Here is a 26,578-nt window from a genome sequence, read left to right as displayed (position 1 = left end):
GACACTCGACTCGTCAGGGGCAGAAATCAATATAGGTTTATATTGTCAAATCTACACTGTATCTGGCGTATATATGCCTTACCTGCTTCTTATTTCCAGTCTTGGAGTATATCATGACGGTGAAGGGAACAGCATAGCTTGTAGAGCTGAAGATTATTTTCTTATGAGTCCCTTTGACCCACTGTTCAACAAAGCTGAACCATATTCCAGAAACCGATGGATTTTCTCTAACTGTTCCGTGGAAACATTCAAGAATGAACTAAAAGATAAGTATGTATGCACAATATACCTGTAAACATATATCATAGTCGAGTGCTAATAGCGAGTTTCGATTTTTGCTACTAATCATTTTCAAACCCTTCTAGATCTAATGACTTCGTCGTGATATCGTACGTGCATGCATGCGAGCCCACGTTCATCTCCACGAGGAGTTATGAACGAAGAACGTTTTATGTGGTCAAGACTTCAGCTAAGTTACATTGTTGTTTCAATTCGTCCGCTACTACTTGCTTTGGGTTACCTAACATTTCTTCTGTCGACATTTTTGCTCTCTTTTCCGTCGTTTTTCCTTACACCTTTTTTGTTGATTGCTGTAAAGCGTAAGGCTACTGTTGAAAGAATTCAAGCGCTATGAGCTTTTATAATGATATCATACTTTTCTCATCTGTTACTTATGTGTTTAATCCAGCTTCCACTACAGTGAATCAGTCCATTATTATTATGTAATTATTAATTACCGCTTTTAGATAACTCTTGCCGATATCTGATGTTTTCATTGACATAATAATATATATTGTGGGTGAGACCTTTGGCTAATGCAAGACGTTTTAACAGCTTGGCAATATTTGAAAGAAATTCCACATCTGATATAATATTGGTAAGATAATTCCATGCATTTCTTGGACTGCTTTGGCAGGAATGGAGCCATGTTCGCGTTGTTTCTGTCCGCAATATTTTGCGGTGGAATTTCTGTTTCTTGGCATGTATATGTCTTTTATGCTTTAAAAGGAAATTACTGGACTTTCACAACCTGTAAAATCAACTGTTTCGGTCACACCGGTTCCTTGTCTGTGCTCAGACCCGTCGGTGATTTTGCATTTATACCAAAAAACGTCTCGAACCTAATCTTGTGATTGCTTTGAATTCTATGGATGTCAAGAATATTTTACTGATTCCACTGCGATTCACACATATTCTCCAATGCAACCATGATACGATTATTTTTAGCGTTTCTAGTCACAACAGTTACTATTGAATCTGCGTTAGGAACAATTCCGACTGAGCTGCCTGTAGTAGTTTTTGTCGTAGCGATTCCGACAACACTTGGTGGTTGGCGCGAAGACGATTCAAATGGCATATACAATACATATATGCGTTTGAATTTCATGAGTAGTGTGATTTTCTTAATAATTTCATCTCTCAGATGTTGTTCCACGTCGATTTATTTTTTTCCTCGGTAAATGTGAGAGTCTAGCATATTTATTAATAACGTGACCTCGAAGTATAATTGCACGAGAGACTGTCCGTCTTCAGATGAAACTAACACACGCACTTCTAAATGATTATTCTTTTTACCCCTTTGTCATACACAAATAGAAAATTTATTTCTATGAAAGATTTGAATTGTTGACGATAGTGCGTTATATGGGTATTTCATAGCGTTTATAAAACCACACTGATTATGCTGCTGAATGTTTTCTGAAACGATGGATCTCGTCTTCACCCAAAACCTGTTACAAGAACAAATAAGTCCTAGTTGAATAACAGTTTAGATTTCTCTCATTTTGGATGAGGTGATAATGATGCTGCATTATCAATATGGAATGAAGCTGGGACGGATTTGTTGGTGAATTCCAATTCATCGTTGTAGAAACAATCTCTGTGTGTTTTCATTCCTTACTCTGCATTCACTGACCGGACATTTTCATTTGCGAATTCAAAGATTCCATTCTAGCGTCGAGTGAGTTGGCATTGGTACATTACGGTGGTCCTTAATGTCAACTTTTATTTCACCCTCAATAAGATTATACTTTAGTGAATGTCAGCGTTTCACACCACTCCGACACAGATATTCGTCAACATGGGGAATGAAGCGTCCACTGTCACCCGGTCAAACACCCCGTCGTAAAATTCCGCATCATCATTACCGCGGTCAATATCCATCGCCTATATGCAATAATAAATCTTAAACGTAAACTGTCGAGAAGGTAACATAATCGTCGGGATACATGAGGGATGCTTCAGACTGAATTTTATCTTAGCTCGCAATGATATCGGTGCCGTATATATGAGAGCTTTTGGAAAACAGATTTCGGGTTCATTACGGATTATTACTTGTATACTGACTGTTTGCCAATAGTTTTAATTAACTCTATTCACTATACCGGATACGATATAAAACTAAGATCCTGGCTCCAGTGCCGCTAAGATGTGAGATTTAGGTTTAACAGAGCTCTCCACGTCAGTACAAACAATTCGACCATTCATTATTAAATGTTCAGGTATTCCCTTATGTCCAAATATTTAGTGAGTTTGTCATATGAAATGAAGCATATTTACGCACATGGGCCGTTGACAAGCCGCATAAGTTGCACGTGGACCTATGCCAAAGTTTTCTCGTAGTAATTGATGCGTTGTTAACAAAACGTACTACACGGGATTCTGCTGAACATATTAATATGCAGCGTGGCTGGGTTACTATGGGGCGATTTAACGGTGTACTTGCGGAACGTATATTCAACCACTAGTACCTACTTAAATTGTTAGTGACCTGTAAGGAATACTCTCACGTATGAGCAGCAAGGTATCCATCAGTTATGGAAAAGCTCAAGAATGAAACCACATCAATTACTGAGGTTAATCTGCTGAAGCAATTCAACACAAAGACTCTCACCGTTATCTACAATACGATTTCACTGCTATTCAGACGGAAAGAATTTAGTTCGGTACATGTGTGCATCGGTGTAGCAGAAGGCAGGCAAAATCGTGATACTAATCCGGCATGGTCCATCGACGTATTTAGAATCTCAGACAGAAATGACGTTCCAAGGTAGCCAACACTTTATCATTGGTTGGGACCAAAATCTCTGAATTGATCATTTGCATGAGGACACTTAGTTCTAGCTGATACGGAAATGTCTCTGAGATTTATTATCAATTCACGTGTGATGATATCAGAGAAACTGTATCGTTTGGTGTCAAGTGGGAATACGTTTACTTTACTGCAACGATGCATGCCTATCTAAAGTCTTTCTGACCGGAAAAGATTCGCTGGGTGCGCCAATTCCAGCCACTCGCAAGGACATGTCACATACGTATCGTGTTGAAGATCCGTTTGCAGTATCACATATGTAACTCATTTTGCCTTCTTAAGGATTTTGCTGTTTGAAACCAGGATCAAATACATTTTGGGGGCAGTTCAAGTTATTATTCGATAAACGTACCAGCGCACTCGTCCTTGAATTGTTCGACGACTTACCAGCGAGGCCTCTCCATTATCAGCATACATGCCATAAGTGGTAATATGAATGAACAGCGATACTCCGTGTGCAACATAATGATGTTATTGACATATAGCGTAGACAAAATATTAAATGTGCTGTTAAGACACCTCCAGCACAGACGCTATAACACAGACTGGTTTAGTTTGCTTCCGATGTAACTTTACTCTGTAGGGCAGCTAGTCAACAATCGAAACAGTTTGGTGACTAAAAACTATGGTCAGCAAGAAGTTTGTATCCTGCTGTACAATCACGAATGATGTAAATGTGGATACGTTTGCGTTTAACTGTATGCGTCTCCGAAAAGGATCGAAGACAATCATGTGCAGAAGCACATCTGTTCTTTCAAACACATCATGGTCAGCAACTTCTTTTTAATTTTGCGTACTCATGATCGTCATTCTGAAATATTAATTGCGAGACAGACACGAGTAATAGGCGCTTATGGCAAACAATTGTGTGTCATCATTTTTTTCCCATCCGCTTATATATCCATATGGGTACACTCCTTTTCTGGTAACCACCTTCATTATGTCAAGGTTAGCAGTATCATCTCTTGATTTTAAATCGATTATTACAATACGATTTAACGTTAAAGATTACCTAGTCAAGACTGGAACCTCCAGCGAGATAATGAATTCCAGCTCTCCGATCCTGTTGTTGTTGTTGTGGGGTTTAACGCCATTTTTCAGCACACGATAGGCTATTTATGGCGGCCAGTATTAATGGTGGAGGAAGAACCCGGGAAGACCCCAGGAAGAACCACCGACCTCCAATCCTGTGTCATGTACTTTTACACATTGTTGTGAATTAGGTTTATTGGCACATTTGATGATGTAGCGACTCGTTGCATGATGCGGTGACTATCCTACCCATACCACGTTGATGAAATCTGTCAAACTTAATGATGTCAGTAACCTATACAGGCACCCAAGTGTTGTCTGTGCTATCGAAGTTGATCTTTATTATCAATGACGATTTGTAACGTGGACAAGACGCCGATTCAAGACATCGCTGTCATGGTTTCTCAAATACATTATTGTTCGCCACAGAAACCATGGGTGTAATTTGAATTGCGGAGACACTTTAATGGCGAGAAATATGTAGTTGGGATTCCATGCATCTGTTCACAAACCATCTGAATCTTTTCCTTGTTGTAATTTTTAACGTCTCAGGAATCTTTGCAAATGATCTGTTGATTTCCTTATTGATGGTCTCAGTGGAATGTGCTTAAATGAGAACTTGTTTTTTGAAGTGATTTACTTTACAAGGATCTGAAGCTGAAATCGCTTTAACCCTGGTTATTTTGCTAATGACTTCTGTGTGTTTTTCTTGAACATTTATCTTTTGTGTTTATAGGATCATATGTACACTGATTCTTCGTATAAGTGCCCTATAACACTAGCAATCAAATACGCATGGTCGGCAAAGTTGGTTGCGTGACTTTATACTTCATTTAAGTCATGATTTAGAACAGAGACCAAAACGGCAAATTCGCTCTCAATATTCCAGAATTTGTATGTGTGGTCCAGATAACTGTGATACTACCCATGACGTCATTATATACAACCACACCTGAAGAGTTCACTTGGAAATTATTCAGAAACTCTTTGATCGATTCAGTGTTGCAAATTAGACACTTAATCACTTAAAAATGTGTTTTACCATGTTTGTGTTACAGTTTAGGACATCCTGTGAGACAACCAATCAGAATAGAGGCAATTGATTTTATTTTTTGGATATGACTGGATATCAGTGATAATTTTCTCAACTGTTAGTTTCAATAATTGTTGAATCTCTGAGCAAGATGTCTTGTAAGAAAATCAAGCTTCATTAGTTTTCTTCTTCAAATGTCATGAGGCTATTAATACATTGAAGTCCATACTTAAGGGTGCACCAGCTGTTTCAGCTCCATAGTTCAGTCAGTTATTTCACAATCTAGAAGTGCAACATGGTTTATAATTCCCTTGAAACGATTTGACGTGTATATTAGTTCAGATTATTTTCTGAATATTGTATTCAGTCCTTACAACCCCCTAACTTTCATTAACAAAATAAATTTAAAAAATCAAGAGATTAAATGTGGGGTTTGATGATACAGGAATACAACATCGACATTAGTTACATCATGCGATAATATAGTCACATCATGAGATAAGATAGTCACATCATGAGATAAGATAGTCACATCATGAGATAAAATAGTCGCATTGCAGATGCATTTTCACGTAACTGAACTGTATTGATTTGTTGGCCTTTATATATATATATATATATATATATATATATATATATATATATATATATATATATATATATATATTAGTGTGTGTGTGTGTGTGCGTGTTGAAACTTTATCTCATTGATTGAATTTTCCAGTGGCTACCATTTTATCTCTGCACAGCCCAGTAAAATATATTTCAGTATCGTGTCAGCCGAAATAAGATCAAATGAGTCGCCATCAAGTCCTGCACCAACCCTAATCATATATGAGTTTGCATGTTATATCCAACCAGGTCATACGTTATGGAGTGCTTGCAAATTTTCATCATATTTTTACTTCGTTGTCTTTGCCGAAAGCTTCTAAAACGTTCTTCCAGTGCTTGCTCTGTTTCTGCTTCTTTAGCTTTGTACATTTTATCGTTGTAAGAGTATATTAGGGAGAAATCAATTCTCTAACTTATTTGCTCATTGCCACATTTATTATCTCTGGTGACGTATCCACTGCACATTTCAATGTCTATATGGCAAGGTTCACACGCTGATTTCTCAGTTCACTTCGGTGATTTGATTTCTTCTTGCACAATATCAGAGAGCAACTTTTCAAACTTTACAACGTATATTTCGCCAGCTTCACGAAGCTCCATTTTGAATTTGATCCATAAGACGATTAACTTATCAATAGACTCTTGATAATAAAATTCAGTTTCTATGTTAGTGTGATACGTCATAAATCCTTTCAAACTATGATACATATTAATTTGTGAGACTTTCGTAATATATATATATATATATATATATATATATATATATATATATATAGAGAGAGAGAGAGAGAGAGACAGAGAGACAGAGAGAGACAGAGACAGAGAGATATTGTCACAGAATAAGGCAAGAAATAACTTGGCTTTGCCTTAGAACGATTTTACCATCTTTCGTTGTACATGCGTACAACGTTACCTAGGGTGAATATTTGTTTGTCCAGGTAAGCAACTGTACTAGCATGTATCTCGTCGAAAATTACTTGCGAGGATAGACATTGAAATCACGATATGTACGGGTATTTTACCATGACTATTACTCACTCTCCTATGGATTTAAGGTAGATTCCATTTATAACCGACACTGGTTGTTTTGCATCTTGTCGAGGAGTGAACGTTCTCCATTATGTTCTCCAGCCATAGGGCTGTTCAGGGCTATTCATGGTTGTGTAGAGCTGTCTGAAGTTATTCAGGGCAGTTTAGGGCTGTCGGTAGCGGCTTAAGGCTGGCTGTCGCTGTTCAGTGCTGCGTGCTGTCTAAAAGCATGTGTATACGTGTGTCTGTACACGTGGTGGAGCCACGAATGTAGACATAGCCAATACAAGGGTGATGTATGCTGTCTGTACTTATGTGTATACGTTTGTCTGTACATGTGGTAGATCCGTGAAGGGTGTGAGCGGCCGATAAAAGTGTGGGCCAACCCAAGGACTCGGTGAATCATACGACTGTACAAGTGTCAAGAGGCATATGTTTGTTCCAATTGATGTTTCAAATGAGTACATTTTCAACTGCACGAGATTATTTTGAATTTTATTTCTATTATAGGAGAGTATGTGAAATCTCGCTTACATTGCACAATATAGGAGAGTATGTGAAATCTCGCTTACATTGCACAATATAGGAGAGTATGTGAAATCTCACTTACATTGCACAATATAGGAGAGTATGTGAAATCTCGCTTACATTGCACAATATAGGAGAGTATGTGAAATCTCACTTACATTGCACAATATAGGAGAGTATGTGAAATCTCGCTTACATTGCACAATATAGGAGAGTATGTGAATCTCACTTACATTGCACAATATAGGAGAGTATGTGAAATCTCGCTTACATTGCACAATATAGGAGAGTATGTGAATCTCACTTACATTGCACAATATAGGAGAGTATGTGAAATCTCGCTTACATTGCACAATATAGGAGAGTATGTGAAATCTCGCTTACATTGCACAATATAGGAGAGTATGTGAATCTCACTTACATTGCACAATATAGGAGAGTATGTGAAATCTCACTTACATTGCACAATATAGGAGAGTATGTGAAATCTCGCTTACATTGCACAATATAGGAGAGTATGTGAAATCTCGCTTACATTGCACAATATAGGAGAGTATGTGAAATCTCGCTTACATTGCACAATATAGGAGAGTATGTGAAATCTCACTTACATTGCACAATATAGGAGAGTATGTGAAATCTCACTTACATTGCACAATATAGGAGAGTATGTGAAATCTCGCTTACATTGCACAATATAGGAGAGTATGTGAAATCTCGCTTACATTGCACAATATAGGAGAGTATGTGAAATCTCACTTACATTGCACAATATAGGAGAGTATGTGAAGTCTCGCTTACATTGCACAATATAGGAGAGTATGTGAATCTCACTTACATTGCACAATATAGGAGAGTATGTGAAATCTCGCTTACATTGCACAATATAGGAGAGTATGTGAATCTCACTTACATTGCACAATATAGGAGAGTATGTGAAATCTCGCTTACATTGCACAATATAGGAGAGTATGTGAATCTCACTTACATTGCACAATATAGGAGAGTATGTGAAATCTCGCTTACATTGCACAATATAGGAGAGTATGTGAATCTCACTTACATTGCACAATATAGGAGAGTATGTGAAATCTCGCTTACATTGCACAATATAGGAGAGTATGTGAAATCTCACTTACATTGCACAATATAGGAGAGTATGTGAAATCTCGCTTACATTGCACAATATAGGAGAGTATGTGAAATCTCACTTACATTGCACAATATAGGAGAGTATGTGAAATCTCGCTTACATTGCACAATATAGGAGAGTATGTGAATCTCACTTACATTGCACAATATAGGAGAGTATGTGAAATCTCGCTTACATTGCACAATATAGGAGAGTATGTGAAATCTCGCTTACATTGCACAATATAGGAGAGTATGTGAATCTCACTTACATTGCACAATATAGGAGAGTATGTGAATCTCACTTACATTGCACAATATAGGAGAGTATGTGAAATCTCGCTTACATTGCACAATATAGGAGAGTATGTGAAATCTCACTTACATTGCACAATATAGGAGAGTATGTGAATCTCACTTACATTGCACAATATAGGAGAGTATGTGAAATCTCACTTACATTGCACAATATAGGAGAGTATGTGAAATCTCGCTTACATTGCACAATATAGGAGAGTATGTGAATCTCACTTACATTGCACAATATAGGAGAGTATGTGAAATCTCGCTTACATTGCACAATATAGGAGAGTATGTGAATCTCACTTACATTGCACAATATAGGAGAGTATGTGAAATCTCGCTTACATTGCACAATATAGGAGAGTATGTGAAATCTCGCTTACATTGCAAAATATAGGAGAGTATGTGAATCTCACTTACATTGCACAATATAGGAGAGTATGTGAAATCTCGCTTACATTGCACAATATAGGAGAGTATGTGAATCTCGCTTACATTGCACAATATAGGAGAGTATGTGAAATCTCGCTTACATTGCACAATATAGGAGAGTATGTGAATCTCGCTTACATTGCACAATATAGGAGAGTATGTGAAATCTCGCTTACATTGCACAATATAGGAGAGTATGTGAAATCTCGCTTACATTGCACAATATAGGAGAGTATGTGAAATCTCGCTTACATTGCACAATATAGGAGAGTATGTGAATCTCGCTTACATTGCACAATATAGGAGAGTATGTGAAATCTCGCTTACATTGCACAATATAGGAGAGTATGTGAAATCTCGCTTACATTGCACAATATAGGAGAGTATGTGAAATCTCGCTTACATTGCACAATATAGGAGAGTATGTGAATCTCGCTTACATTGCACAATATAGGAGAGTATGTGAATCTCACTTACATTGCACAATATAGGAGAGTATGTGAAATCTCGCTTACATTGCACAATATAGGAGAGTATGTGAAATCTCGCTTACATTGCACAATATAGGAGAGTATGTGAATCTCACTTACATTGCACAATATAGGAGAGTATGTGAAATCTCACTTACATTGCACAATATAGGAGAGTATGTGAAATCTCGCTTACATTGCACAATATAGGAGAGTATGTGAAATCTCGCTTACATTGCACAATATAGGAGAGTATGTGAAATCTCGCTTACATTGCACAATATAGGAGAGTATGTGAAATCTCACTTACATTGCACAATATAGGAGAGTATGTGAAATCTCACTTACATTGCACAATATAGGAGAGTATGTGAAATCTCGCTTACATTGCACAATATAGGAGAGTATGTGAAATCTCGCTTACATTGCACAATATAGGAGAGTATGTGAAATCTCACTTACATTGCACAATATAGGAGAGTATGTGAAGTCTCGCTTACATTGCACAATATAGGAGAGTATGTGAATCTCACTTACATTGCACAATATAGGAGAGTATGTGAAATCTCGCTTACATTGCACAATATAGGAGAGTATGTGAATCTCACTTACATTGCACAATATAGGAGAGTATGTGAAATCTCGCTTACATTGCACAATATAGGAGAGTATGTGAATCTCACTTACATTGCACAATATAGGAGAGTATGTGAAATCTCGCTTACATTGCACAATATAGGAGAGTATGTGAATCTCACTTACATTGCACAATATAGGAGAGTATGTGAAATCTCGCTTACATTGCACAATATAGGAGAGTATGTGAAATCTCACTTACATTGCACAATATAGGAGAGTATGTGAAATCTCGCTTACATTGCACAATATAGGAGAGTATGTGAAATCTCACTTACATTGCACAATATAGGAGAGTATGTGAAATCTCGCTTACATTGCACAATATAGGAGAGTATGTGAATCTCACTTACATTGCACAATATAGGAGAGTATGTGAAATCTCGCTTACATTGCACAATATAGGAGAGTATGTGAAATCTCGCTTACATTGCACAATATAGGAGAGTATGTGAATCTCACTTACATTGCACAATATAGGAGAGTATGTGAATCTCACTTACATTGCACAATATAGGAGAGTATGTGAAATCTCGCTTACATTGCACAATATAGGAGAGTATGTGAAATCTCACTTACATTGCACAATATAGGAGAGTATGTGAATCTCACTTACATTGCACAATATAGGAGAGTATGTGAAATCTCACTTACATTGCACAATATAGGAGAGTATGTGAAATCTCGCTTACATTGCACAATATAGGAGAGTATGTGAATCTCACTTACATTGCACAATATAGGAGAGTATGTGAAATCTCGCTTACATTGCACAATATAGGAGAGTATGTGAATCTCACTTACATTGCACAATATAGGAGAGTATGTGAAATCTCGCTTACATTGCACAATATAGGAGAGTATTTGAAATCTCGCTTACATTGCAAAATATAGGAGAGTATGTGAATCTCACTTACATTGCACAATATAGGAGAGTATGTGAAATCTCGCTTACATTGCACAATATAGGAGAGTATGTGAATCTCGCTTACATTGCACAATATAGGAGAGTATGTGAAATCTCGCTTACATTGCACAATATAGGAGAGTATGTGAATCTCGCTTACATTGCACAATATAGGAGAGTATGTGAAATCTCGCTTACATTGCACAATATAGGAGAGTATGTGAAATCTCGCTTACATTGCACAATATAGGAGAGTATGTGAAATCTCGCTTACATTGCACAATATAGGAGAGTATGTGAATCTCGCTTACATTGCACAATATAGGAGAGTATGTGAAATCTCGCTTACATTGCACAATATAGGAGAGTATGTGAAATCTCGCTTACATTGCACAATATAGGAGAGTATGTGAAATCTCGCTTACATTGCACAATATAGGAGAGTATGTGAATCTCGCTTACATTGCACAATATAGGAGAGTATGTGAATCTCACTTACATTGCACAATATAGGAGAGTATGTGAAATCTCGCTTACATTGCACAATATAGGAGAGTATGTGAAATCTCGCTTACATTGCACAATATAGGAGAGTATGTGAAATCTCGCTTACATTGCACGATATAGGAGAGTATGTGAAATCTCGCTTACATTGCACAATATAGGAGAGTATGTGAATCTCGCTTACATTGCACAATATAGGAGAGTATGTGAAATCTCGCTTACATTGCACAATATAGGAGAGTATGTGAAATCTCGCTTACATTGCACAATATAGGAGAGTATGTGAAATCTCACTTACATTGCACAATATAGGAGAGTATGTGAATCTCACTTACATTGCACAATATAGGAGAGTATGTGAATCTCACTTACATTGCACAATATAGGAGAGTATGTGAAATCTCGCTTACATTGCACAATATAGGAGAGTATGTGAATCTCACTTACATTGCACAATATAGGAGAGTATGTGAATCTCACTTACATTGCACAATATAGGAGAGTATGTGAAATCTCACTTACATTGCACAATATAGGAGAGTATGTGAAATCTCGCTTACATTGCACAATATAGGAGAGTATGTGAAATCTCACTTACATTGCACAATATAGGAGAGTATGTGAATCTCACTTACATTGCACAATATAGGAGAGTATGTGAATCTCACTTACATTGCACAATATAGGAGAGTATGTGAAATCTCACTTACATTGCACAATATAGGAGAGTATGTGAATCTCACTTACATTGCACAATATAAGAGAGTATGTGAATCTCGCTTACATTGCACAATATAGGAGAGTATGTGAATCTCACTTACATTGCACAATATAGGAGAGTATGTGAATCTCACTTACATTGCACAATATAGGAGAGTATGTGAATCTCACTTACATTGCACAATATAAGAGAGTATGTGAATCTCACTTACATTGCACAATATAGGAGAGTATGTGAATCTCACTTACATTGCACAATATAGGAGAGTATGTGAATCTCACTTACATTGCACAATATAGGAGAGTATGTGAAATCTCACTTACATTGCACAATATAGGAGAGTATGTGAAATCTCGCTTACATTGCACAATATAGGAGAGTATGTGAATCTCACTTACATTGCACAATATAGGAGAGTATGTGAATCTCACTTACAGTGCACAATATTATTTGAAACATATTTGAATTCCTTAATATTATTTGAATCTTATTCGTATTCCACACGTGATATTATTTGAATTTCTCTTACATTGCATAATATTATTTGAAACATATTTGAATTCCTTGAGATTATTTGAATCGCACTTTCCATGCATAAGATTACATGAATCATATTTTCGTTTTTCAATTTGCGAATGTTTGTGTAACGTGATTGGATCAATCGTATGTTGAGAGCATGAGAGAATCATTGTATCTATAATATATATAGATACATTTCTATGAATTCTTTTTATAAATTTCCATCGTCCATCACATTGTGTTTTGCATTATTCATTTAATCCAAAACCCACTCGTTTTCTATTCTGATATATATATATATATATATATATATATATATATATATATATATATATATATATATATATATATATATGTGTGTGTGTGTGTGTGTGTGTGTGTGTGTGTGTGCGTAAAACTGACATGTGTATGCATGGATGTCTTGACATGGATATACGTATTAGTAAGTATTTATGCACGTTTGTAGCTATATCACTTTGAAAGGTCCATTTACGTGTTTCAGAACGTGCTTGACTTTATTTACTTATTTGGTGTATGCTATATCGAGGGTGAGAAACTGACATGTATATGCATGGATATATAGATATGGATAGACGTATTAGTAAGTATTTACGCATGTTTGTAGCTATATCACTTTAAAAGGTCCATTTATGTATTTCAGAACGTGCTTGACCAATGCAGGTGCTTTCTATAACATGAAGGAATGGACACAGTTTATGAAGAAACTGCCAGGACAGTTATATTCTCCCGATGTGCAGTGTGAGTTCATAAATGGACACGGATCCTTATTCTGTGGGGTATGTTCATTCTGTTTTCTTGTGCGTGAGCTTATTCCGATCTCTGTGAAAGAGTATGCAGTATTATAAGCGAAATGTTTTCATTCTTTACTTTTATAGTTCAGTCAATACTCTACTTCAATATAGTTGATTACAAACAGAGCGCAATGAACGACGCGTGAACGGTGTGTGTGTGTGTGTGTGTGTGTGTGTGTGTGTGTGTATGTGTGTGTGTGTGTGTGTGTCTTTCTTGCTCTCTGCCTTTATATATATAGAGAGAGTTATAGTTATACGTATGTGTGTTTGTATCAGCACGAGTTTCACTCTAATAAATACAAATTAAATAGGATAGTTAGGTTTAAAAATGAACATCATTGAAATATGTGATAAACTCTTCCAATCATAAATAAAAATTTACTTCAGAGAAACGATGAACAGGTAAAGCTATTTTTAATATAATGAAAATGAATTACATCACTTTCACAAAATAATTTAATCAGTTTATTCAACGGCATCTGTCTTGGACGTATGCCAGTTGTAATTCGAGACATTTGGGGAACAAATTATAATGATATAATCGCGTGTAGTTTAGCATTGAGAGACACATGGAGGGCAGATGATAATTATATAGGCCACACATTTAACATGGGAATGGTTTAATTAGGACAAAAGTGTTTATAGTGACAAACCTGTTTTAGTGGAGAAAAAGAAGCATTGTTCCGAGTGGCAGACCCCAATTGGTTCAGTTTATGTTGTAGGTTTAACGCCATTTTTCAGTACACGATAGCCTATACACGTGTGTTTAGTATAAATTGGAAATTCCCCATAACAATCATCGACCCACTGGAAGCTACTGACAAACGTTCTCCAATACCCACGTTGGCAGACACGAGTCCAACCCCTGCGGACAAGGTGAGATGGCAGTGATTGTTAAAGGCCAGCGCTGTAGACCAGTCAGCCACTCCGTCCCCTAACCTCAATTACTGTTACATAGTAACATTGTTAGAGCAGACCTCAATATTCACCACCTTAGTTACTTACGGGAAATAATATTTTCAATTTGTCAGGTTTAATATGAGATGATATGGACAAACGTGTTTATGGGACCAAAACTGTATATGGAGACAAATGTTTTGATGGGGACAAAAGTGTTTATAAGAACTACGGAACATAAAATGGTAATTTTGTATTTGTTATAGGTCGTTTCCAACTAAAAAAATTAATGGGACGTTCGAAAACTGTAATCCTAATATTTTAGATTCAATTCAACACCCATTTGGAGTATCATCCAACTCCAGTTTTGTATTACAATCAAACACATGCCTTACAATCCAACAACTGCTTTTCCATTAAAATCCAGCACACCCCATAAACAATCCACACTCACTATTTTATTAGAATCTAAACACATAACATATAGAATCCAGCCCTCACGCTTAGATTACTATCTAAACACACCAAATTATACATTTCAACTAGCACCCGCTTTTTCATTACAATCCAAAGGTATGAGTCCCCTTTAAATTTGAAAGAGAAATAAGAGTCAAAAGTGAATGACTTCAAAAAGTCGAATGTATGAGGATGCACAAGAATTACATGAGATTAACTATCTACTCTCTGACAATCCAAATACACTATCCAAAATGCATTGTGTAGTCTCTAAGTACTTACTCCTTCTCTCAGAAGAAAATGGGATATCAGTTACTATGAAATAGCTATACTACATATCGAACCTTTTGGGGGCGCCTCGTGGTCTAAAGCACTCACCGTTACGGATCACTACCATCTTACCTGTCTGCGTGGGTTCGAGTCTCGGATTCGGCCAATATGGGTGTGTGAAAAGCTTGCCAGTAGCTTCTCGTGTGCCGGAGGTTCTATCCGGGGTTTTCCTGGGTTCTTCCTCCGCCATTAATACAGGCCGCCATGTATATCCTATATTGTGCTGAAAAATAGTGTTAAAGCCTACAACAACAACAACCACCACCAACCTTTTGTATTTTATCCAAAATCAACTTATTATATACTATTTGCTACTAATTGCTTTTATACTGCTCAGTATGATGTTAGAGTGATTAAGACCCCACTCCTTATAAACCAACGAAATGGGAAAATGTTTTACACGTATTATGCTTATATGCACACAAATCTACTATTACATACGGCTGGTAGGATGTAAGAGAAGGTGAGTGGAGTTGCAAAGAATTATAGTTTTGACTTGGAACATTCACAAGACTCTCCGTGCATCATTTTTTCTTTCTGTTAGGAGACAAACACTTCCAGTTATATGGATGTTCTCTTTTGTTTCTGTTTGTTCATGTGAACATGTTTGTGAGAACCGAAGTGATGTTTACGTCTATTAATGTTTCACCCTTCCTCTGGCGTAGAAGATGAAGTAATCTCTGGCAGGAAGCATATAGCGAATTTGAAATGGTATCTGAGCGACTCAAAACACGCTTTTAAGTTTGAACTAATTAATTTTTGTCTGCCTTCAAGAAAGCTACTTTAAGAATTTGTAGATTAAGACATTTTAAAGAAATTAATTTTCTTCCGTCAATGTGCCATTTTCAAGGCAATCAATCCTCTAGTGCCCATCAGTTTTATAATGGTTGCTACCGTACGAAAAGCCGACTTTAACATGTCCTAAACCATGTCCTAGTTATCGAGTGATCCATTTGTTCATAGGATACATTGGTTATAACTCACTTTTCGAAAATGTAGTTTCACTGTGAATTTTACTTTGAAAAATAAATTGTTTATACTTAGATCCCCTACTATACTATTCGTGACACTCTCAAAATACAGTTTTACAAGCAGGAAAATAGTGAGGGTGATCACATTGCATCTTCTTCGTAAGCAGCAATGGCAGGATCCACTTGGAAAGGAACGACTCCGGGTAACGGAGTGACTATGGTTTTTAATTGGTTGTACTCCACGCCATCTAAGTACACAAACATCACATTCAATCCTAAGTTCACTCATATAGGATCAAAACATACTTGTTGATGTTGTCTTTAGAACGCTATTTCTGTGTTTCCACTCAAAATGGAAACGCTTTTGGAAGAAATAAATGAGTGCATAGCGTTTTATCATCCTGCAATATTGATAACTAGTCGTTGAGGAGCTACTTTATGGTACACGATCAGTTCAATTCTCGTAGAAAATAGTGGCAATCCTTAGGACAAGATGTTGTGCAACAAATTGAAATCATGATGGAATTCTCATCGAATAGATGTACATTTGAGGACGGCTTTCGATGTTGTTGTTTTTGTTGGTGTGTTGGAAAAACCAGGATAAGTCTTTTTTAAGTTGTTTGTTATTAATCTCGAAGGTATATGTGGTTTCATTTCCAGAATCATTAAGGATTTCCTAGTCAGTGTCGTGATCCAATTTAGCAGGCGAACAACATAAGAATTTGATGTGGAAATTATGCATTGCACTGTCACCTTTTAATGCTAAATGAAATTGGTTAGTCCTAATTCGCTTCTTCTGGTTACCGATGAATCAATCGCTGTTAAGACGAATCGTTTTCCAAATGTTCCAAAATAGGGTTCTTGATGTTTATATGTTGCTGACCTTGGTTTTGCTGTAGAATATCTCCAGGAGAGAAAAGGACAAACATCCGCAATACAGAAGCCGATTGAAACGTACCACGGTTGTTTTTATCTTTGTTGCTAATTTAAATTGACTATGGCTGCTCCGGTGACACAATACACCAAAAAGATTTGATAGTAAGAAACGATTTTAGTTTTAGACACACGTTATCCACACCACACCCATAGTCGTTGTTTTTGTAATTTTTGAAGGGAGAATCTCTGAAAAGGAGAAGAAGAAGCAACGTTTAACGACATCATGGTTACTTCACCATGTTAAAATAAATGACTTTGGATGTGGCAATCTAAGAATCAGAACTAAGTGGATATCCTTTCCAACGCTTTTTCACTTCTTCGAGTCTGTGTTTGCCTACGTATGTGTTCTTCGATCGTTAATATTTTCTATATCGTACACGTCGTGTTCTTTTTTGGTCGCTTGTTGTAACTCTGGTTTGTAGACAATTAGTTTTAACACATCGCCCATGAAGTTTTCCTATGTATACAGGCCATGATCAGGGCAACACACTCCTCTACTGACACGAAACAATTCGGTAGTCCAGTTAGGCAATTTATCCTTGTCAAAGGTGTTATTTGGTTTCTCCAAAACGTACCCAATCTCAAGGCTTTAATGGTTAACCGTTCTATGGGGCAGTAGGTGGCTTTCCAAACAATCTATCACGGACCATCACTTCGGTTTTGGGAGTACTTCTTCTGGTAAACAACCAATTATATTATTATATGATTGATTGTTAGCTTGGACGATACTTGGTAACACTGAGAGTGTGTTAATATGTAAAATATTTCCACAGTGGTTATTTAAAAGGTTTTGGAAAACGTTAAATGGCACTGGCTATCGTGGTTTTTCTTTTTTGTTTGCTGAAAACATGGATATGTCTTTTTCTAAATTCTTTTTAGGAAAAAGCCTGGCTCAGAAATTCTGTACTTTTGTCAGTGTGCAATCGTAGAGGATGATGACAACATTGCTTTAAGCCAGTTTAAAGCTCTAAGCATTTCTTAAGCACGAAGGAACTACCAACCTGATTATAAAAAAAATCGGTGACCCAAAAGCAAATATTGTACGCTGCGAAATCAGAGATATCAGCTAAACGAGCTTGCCATTAACGATCTAATCGATCCACCTTGGTTTGACTTCTGGAAAATTTTAGTCGCATGAGTTTGTATAATGTGTACGTTGCTTGTTCTTGTAAGCGTCTTCCCAGCTCTGGTACACGTATTATTATAGCAAATTCTAGATAAAGTGTTCGCATGGTTGGTGATTGTTTGAATTGTTCATGAACAAATGAAGCAACTAACAATACCTTTTTCATGATGTGGTATTTTGGACTGTAATCCATTGCGTGTCCGATTGACATTATCGTTAGAGGAGGATGTCTGAACAAGGCTAGTTGATCCTTGATTGACGCCTGTCTTCACTTCTTTCTTTTTCTTTTCTAACGGCAGAGGTGTAGACGTTATATTTTTATCCAACCAATTCTTGATGCAGATGTCATCTTGCATACATTTTCTGGTGGATTTTCAAACTTTTCTTCTCCTTGCTCTGTCATGCCCGTTGTGGTATCTATCTTAGTGACTTCGGGTTGGTTTTCATGATTGTCTTCAAATCTCTCAGAGATTATTTATCTATTTCGTTCATAGCTTCTGGTAAAAGAGTTGCAAATATGACAATAATTGACCGCACCGCTGCGATATTTGTGTTTCTGACACATCGGTTCCATCTGTCAAATATTGTTATTCTTGTTGCAACTGTGACATCTCTGTGCGATTATTGACTATGATATCAGTGAAGAATCTTTTGTTAGTACCGACATTGAAGTTCCATCTATAGTCTGTTATATAATTAAAGTGAGGTTTCTTCTATCTAGAAGATTTAAAGGTGCATATATAATGCCTTTCCTGAAAAAGGGTGTCCTTTTCGTCTTCTTGGTCTTCCATCTTATCTCATGACGCCTTGTAAGAGAGGTCCCGCAATAAACTTCTCTCACCTTACATGCCTGCCTGAGATTCCATTGCCAGAACGAGGCTAACTGTAGCCAGTGCTGGATGTCACTAAGAATAATGGCAGACAATCAGCGCAGCATTTTATTGTGCCCAATTGTACGTCAGATTCACGATATGATCCAATACTTCATTTTCATTTAATTCCGAATAATCCTACATTGAAAAGCAATAGATAACTAAGATGAAGACCCATTATTTTAAGTGAGTATAATAAATTAAATTCATTTTGCGCATGCTAAAATGACGTTCTGCACCTTAACATTTTTTGTTTCGAAATGTGAAGTACTGCGTTATATTTACTTGTATTTGAATTTTGGAACTATCTTTTACTATTATTCTGTATATTAAAGTTTTTCAACATTATGATGTGTATAAAAATTTTGTATACATATGTTTGTTTCGTTTAATAGAATGGATACTGTTTAAGTGGGACATATCTGTTGATTGACACCGAAACCAAATCATTTAACGAGGCTCAAGAACAATGCTTACATCAAGATAGGAGAGTTGCAGGATAATCATCTTCATATATCGGAAGAATGCGAAAGACTGGAAAACTAATTGCAAATATAACTTTTTTGATTAAATAAGTATTCAAGCAAAGATTTTATATTACTATAAACGCGTATTTCCTCCTTTTACACATTTATTGCATTGTTTACTTGTATTCGGCCATCAGCTCAAATCGAGCAGTGTGCCTACTACAGAAGTAATGAAACTGGTAGTGTGGCAGATAGCAAAACATAGTATGGTCCTTATAGATGAATGTTTCGTATTTCTTAGTACATAAGCTGATCTTCTTGATCAGGATATTATTATTTGCGTCACATGGATTTTGGGCACCAGTAAGCCGTAAAAAAGTCACTTGATCTAACTTACTATATTTTGTTCTTGGTGCCATTCCTGTTTGGGTACCATGAGCGTTTGTTCACACATTAATGCCTGAATGTTTCAGAGCCTTGTATCCATGCACCAGTCATATTGACTGTATCAAGATAAAAACCCAAGAACCTTCGTCCATTGAACTTAACTCCCATTCATTTTATAATTACAAAAATGCCCTCGCATTTAAATGTCTTTTGAATATTAGACCTCAGGGAGCAATAACTTTCACAGGTTGCATGTTTGATGTTGTAATATTTCTTGTTGATCTTAATCATCTAGCTAGGATATTCGGATCCTTTCGGCGTCTGTAAATTTCTCCCACGCTTGATACCTTAATTCTATTTAATTTGATGGTGTGCCATAATGAACTCTGGTTTAGAAGTCTTGCCAGCTCTTCAAGCTTCTCCATTTCACGTTTAGTCATTTTTAAACCCTCTAATTTTGTACTTTGCGGATTTGTCAATGTTATTTGAAAATAGAGTGGGACAGTTCCTGAAACGATATATCATTATACATGTTTGTAATACAGTGAATCAGTACCTTGTGTTCGTAGATGAGGACAGAGCCAAGAGGTACCAAACAAAACTGTGTTTCAGCCAATGGAATTGACTACCTTTTATTGGATGGACCGATTGTGTTCCCAGTCCACACTATCCCTACAAATGGGGTTGCAGAGTATCGATTTTATCCTTTAAGGCGTCGTATAACCGTTGAAAAAGTCCTTTGCATTAGCATAGCCTCTAAGTGCAATATTTACACTGCTTTTCCTTACAGTTTGTCCCTTCTAGGAGCATGAGAGATTTGAGACTGGTGGTGTTTTATCTATATCATCCGGAAGTGGCCTTTGTCACAAGAATTTGTATTTTGTAGGCAGGTAGAGTAGACCAACACAATTACACAGCATCCTGCTAGTCCTATATTTCAGATGGAGAATGCAGATCTTCATGTAGATTCAGATTTTTAAAAAATATTGTGACCTGAAATAACTAAAATGTAATGATATGAAATGTCCATTCTCCTGTTAAAAATAAGCTTGAAAATGGTATGCTTCAAACTGCATACACAGACATTATTTAACAAATTCAATTAATTACTTTAATCTGATGCGGTGTTTGATTTTTACTCTGAGATCTATAATGCTTGCATGTCACCTCAGATCCGTTATCAACATGTTTCAATGTAATAAATTAAATAATAATAATAATAATAATAATAATAAAGAAAAGATGGTCAGTTTGTTGTCTGGTATGGATTTATTTTAGTACACTAATCCATACGATTAAGCGATGGTAAAATCCATGGCAACGACGTAAAATGTCCACATTTGTTCGGCAATGCTTATGCAGTTTCTTTTCTAGGATTTCAAGAGTAAGTTTGGTACCAAGTGTAGAATGCTTCTCGGTGTCTTGTGTTGATGCCGTCGCGGTTGTATTAATGAAACTCATTTCAAACAGTTTAAGCATTCTACTCAAAGGAGTGGCCAAATAACTTCTGTAATCTTTCAAATTCACTTATCTCACGTTCACATAGATCAGTTGGGATCCATTCAAGTGATTGTAGGGCATGCAATACCTTGTTCTGAATAATATATCAATGAAATTGTCCATCGTATCCCAACAAATCGCGATCCATCCCTGTGTCACATCGATGACAGTCCCTCTAACGTTAGCTGTCTTTACTTTTTATTCCAAGTGCCATAGGTACCAAAAAATCGGGAAGAGTTAGTGATTCTCGAAAGATATTTTCACTTCCTCCTAGAATCTCAATTCGTATACACTTTTCTCAAGCCGATAAGTTTTGCATTAATTTGTAATGTGAACGCAAGTCTCTTGTATACATTCCTAATCAGTCAAGATGAAATCCGCTTCTTCCTTTTTCTTCTTGCTCTGATTTTCCTTGACATCTTCTTCTAGTTCATTCTCATATCTGTGTATGTTGCAATGATGTTCAAAGACCACAACTTGGTTACAAAAATGACACCTTCTCTTTCCTGGACAAAAGTGTTATTGCTTATAACAAGATATCCACAAAAAGCTCAATCTCAATAATTCGCATGCGCTATTTTCTTGCTCAACTTCTTCCATACGATGTCCTTTACAAAAGGCACGGCTGACATAGGTTCGCTTGCAAGAAGAGCAATGAATTTGATCCATTCCATCTGGGGGTGCATGGTTTGCAATGATTATGTTGGTCTCGTCTGGCAAGTCCTTGGTGGATGTTAAACAACCGCGGCGTCTCTCTGTCTCTCTCTCTCTCTCTCTGCAATGATTATGTTGGTCTCGACTGGTAAGTCCTTGGTCACATTTCTCGTAATGGTATCGAAATGTTATTGATAATGATGTACGTGAACGCAAGTTTAGTCTGGGAAATTGTGTCCTCGAAACGCCAGAGCTCCGCAAACCAATTGAGGATACACTTTCAACGCAAGCTAGGAGCCAACTTTCTTGAAATTTTACATTTCAGGAATGCCATATATATATATATATATATATATATATATATATATATATATATATATATATATATATATATATATATATATGTATATTTGATTCTCCGATCTGGTCCTTCTGATTCTCCGATCTGGTCCTTCTCGACATATGTTCGACACACGAGGATGGCATGGGAGAAGCATATCTGGTCTTGAGAATGGTCAATTTGGATGAAACTACATTTGTACTGTAAAATGTCATCCATCATTAACATTTTCTGCGTCCGCTGCCGTCGGTTGGCGTGAAATATTGTTTTTTTTTAAATGTGGATTTTTCTTCAGTCGTGTTAAACAAGCCATTGGATTGTTAGACGTGTTGCATTTTATCGACGGCTTTAGACAATGAGTGTGAATTCTGCCGGTGTGATAAACCCGATCCAGACTGGAGACTTTAAACTGTTATGCTGTATAAAGAGTTTCAAACGATCCTCATTTTTAATGTAGCATTGTCGTGTCGGTGTCTCTAACAAGAAATCCAACAAACATGTACTGGAAACGTACATTTTGGGTAGCCATTGGACTTAAACTCTTGTAGGTGTAAGACCTGGTTCTCAATTATCTGGTCCGACACATTCAAACTTTTTAATTATAGAAAAGTACCTATTAATCCTCCTAATGAGACAAATGTCACGTTACCTGCTATATCTCTCAGAATAAAGGACACTGGGATCGGGAATGTCCACAGCGTCAAAGCAAAGGAATGACTGAAGAAAAGAGAGGCAAAGGTAAAGATATATATTTTCGTTGTGAAGTAAAAGGATATTGGTCTTTACAGCTTTATAAGAAAGAATAGAACGACCATCAGCTGAAGAAAGGAGAGGAAGAGTAGGAGGAGAGGTCTTCTGAAACGGAAGAAGAACCATCCCTTGTGAATGAATGCAAGACATTAAGACCACTACATCGAGCAGTGGAAGTGTCTTCATGTCTTGATTTGTTATACAATGAATGACTGATTAAACAAACTCACACGTGCAAATATTTATTAAATGGGTAAAAGGATTTTGGGTCATGTGCATGGGGTGTTCTTTAGATGGGTAGTGTGCATGATAGCATGTTTATGTTTTCATTCGTTATTTTACACATGTCAGTTTCTTCTAATGGTAATTGTACAATGTTAAACACTACACAAGACGTTTTGTAGGTGTGTATGGGGTGTTTGATATTATAGATTTTGTTTTGGATAGTAGGTTTTTGCGACTTCATCCCTAGTTTGTCTTCATGCCATTTTCTTCTGATAAAAGTTGTAATTTTTTCGACAATGCAAAACATGTCATGGATAGTGTGAACTTTGTGGGTGTTGGATTATACTCTTGGAGTGTTCCCTCGTACGTTTGTGTGGTTTTATCCATTATTTTATGTTATTCCCATTTTCTGATAGGAGTAGAATTTTATGCAAGTCTCAGAACGTTTTATATAGTGTAAATGGGTGTTGGATAGTACAGATGGTGTATTGGATGGTCTATTTCTGCGATTTCGGACTTCTCTTACATTATACCCTTTTTTCTAAAAGTAGCTGTTGGTGCTTAGAAGGTACAAATTGAGTTTTGGATTGCACGCATTGGGTGCTGGAAATTAGATAGCAGATCCTATACATAATTATCGTAGACACCGTTAACTTTCAACTCATTTAAGCCATATACTTTCAACTCCATTTACCCTTTAAAGTTCACGATGACCCTTAACAATTTAGGATAGTAAACAAAATGAGGGTGCTCCATTGTATTTGTGGTGTGTTTGGATAGTAATAAAAAGTGGGTCTTGGATTGTATATGTAATGTGCAGGATTATAAGATAATGCTGCTTTGTAAGGGGTGTGTTGTAATCAAAAATGAGAATAGCGACCAAAACCAATGTGATTTTTCAATAAGATCTAAAAATGTTAACGTTATATTTTACACACGTCCTCATAAGTTCCTTGTGAAAGAGTCCTATAGTGACTAAAATGTTACCATTATATTTCCCTAGTCTCTATAAACCTTTTCGTCCCCATAAATAATAAGCACTGGTTTCATTGTTGATGATAGCAAAATCGTTAGAGTCTCAGGCTGCTATTTACAGATCGGATAAAGTCGTGCTTGATAAGACAGGAAACAATCCAGAAATATACCAAAACAACGTGTTTTAAAATTAATTACATTATTCTTGATAAACATTTAATGCACTGTGAGACGTCTATTGTAAACATGGAAGTTATTGCAAGGAGTGCGGAACTTAAATGATGACTAGCAATATTGAGATTCCACAACTGATCAAAAGAAAAGACAATGAAAGTACCAGACATGCTTTGAAAATGAACACATGCAACTAAATGTATGAAACGGGAGAGACTGTTATGGTGAGTATTTTCTGCGCTACGTTTTCGTACAAATACCAAAGGGCACGAGACATGTCATTTGTTAATGGTGTAGTAATGTTCCTGAATCGTCCCTAAAAGCAAACAATGAATGCTACCAACATGTACAGGAGGAGGGATTTATGACATCCAAACAGGTAGATTGTTCCTCAGAAGCAAAACAAATATTAAACGAAATCTCATGAAGAATGAGACATATAAAATAATATGAACTTTCAACGTTTTCTTGTCGGTGTAATATTTGTTATTGATAGGAGTTCATGTCAAAGAATATTAAATCTTCAATGAGGATCCTAACTGACTTCTATTCGATTTTAGCTGGATCAGTAAAACACTTTCTTCGAGATCATGGAGTTTAGTGAAGCAAAACTCCAGGTTTCGAGCCAGACATACAGGCCATACCAATTGAGAACAATAACGAATAAGGCACTTCCCTTTCCTGACAGTTTGCTACAAATCAGACGCAAATATAGGTCTAACTGTTGTCTCATTTGTCAACGTGTTACTGAAATTCTGCATCGTACGATGGGAATGCGTTGTTTCTTCTTAAATCAGCAATATATTGCCTATGCCGTTTATATGTGCCCGTTGGTCGGCGTTATAACAAACAGTTTATCAATAGTTTTCCGCAGCAGTCAGTGTCTGCTAAAGCTCTGAACGGATCTCGTCCTTTCCTCTGGCAATTGTGTAGCACAGGAGACCTTATGTCATCTGAATCTTTATGTAAATTTATATTGTGTGCTTCTCCTGCCTGATTTGTGTCATAATTCTAAGAAGTAAACAAGATGTTTAATTGAACTGGAGTTCACGACATAGCCTTGTTTGAGTTAAATTTGTTTTTAACGTTGGAACTCTATTGGGCCGCAGGTCAATGTTACATACAGAGGATTCATAAATATATTTTCATGGACAGCACTTCGCATCTCAGAGATGAGATTTTGATGCGTACTCTCGATCCATCACAAGATCAACTGGTGCGTGAGAACCTCAGGTTGGCCTACAGACGATTAACAAATGATTGCATTTCTAGTCGATGTCTAGCGCATATTCTGCTGGCTGCATCAATCTTCTTTATTCAGCTTGTCAAGAGACACCATTGATTTGTGTTCCGTGTCTGGTACTCCTCTATTGCTTTGGTTAGGCTGAGTTCTATAGAAACGTTGATATTTACATCGATTGTGTAAGGTCATGGTCAAGAATGAATTTTGCTTTTGGGGCATTAAATCGTAGACATCAGCAACGTCTAATCATATAATTTTGAAACTGCGCAATAGAATAATGACTTTTCTGATGACATGATGTATGATTCAACGCATCCAGAGCACACTTGGCCTCCACCTGTCTTGATGGATGCATCGATATACGTGTTGCTAATCATGCACTAGGTCATTTTCATTGCCAAGAAAACGAAAAGTATATTTTCATCATCACTCAGAAAAAGATATTGCCTATAACTGTCCTTCTCCTCAAAAGACAATGGTACCCCCTTTCATCCATGTCATACGTTAAAATCCCTG

The 26,578-nt window shown here is 36.7% G+C and overlaps 1 protein-coding gene across 1 annotated transcript in view; it reads left to right on the top strand.

Moving 5' to 3' along the window:
* Positions 1-26,578, top strand: part of LOC149804259 (metalloprotease mig-17-like) — a 76,359-nt gene that overhangs the window by 43,824 nt on the left and 5,957 nt on the right. Inside the window, exons 5-6 of the mRNA XM_089932078.1 lie at positions 100-270; positions 13,609-13,744. Of these exons, the coding sequence (XP_089788204.1) occupies positions 100-270; positions 13,609-13,744 (307 nt within the window). The remainder of the gene's footprint in view (positions 1-99; positions 271-13,608; positions 13,745-26,578) is intronic.

This window comes from Sinohyriopsis cumingii, chromosome 2 (assembly GCF_028554795.1).
Source record: "Sinohyriopsis cumingii isolate HCF-2022 chromosome 2, ASM2855479v2, whole genome shotgun sequence".
Taxonomy (NCBI): domain Eukaryota; kingdom Metazoa; phylum Mollusca; class Bivalvia; order Unionida; family Unionidae; genus Sinohyriopsis; species Sinohyriopsis cumingii.
This window is presented reverse-complemented; position numbering and strand designations above follow the sequence as displayed.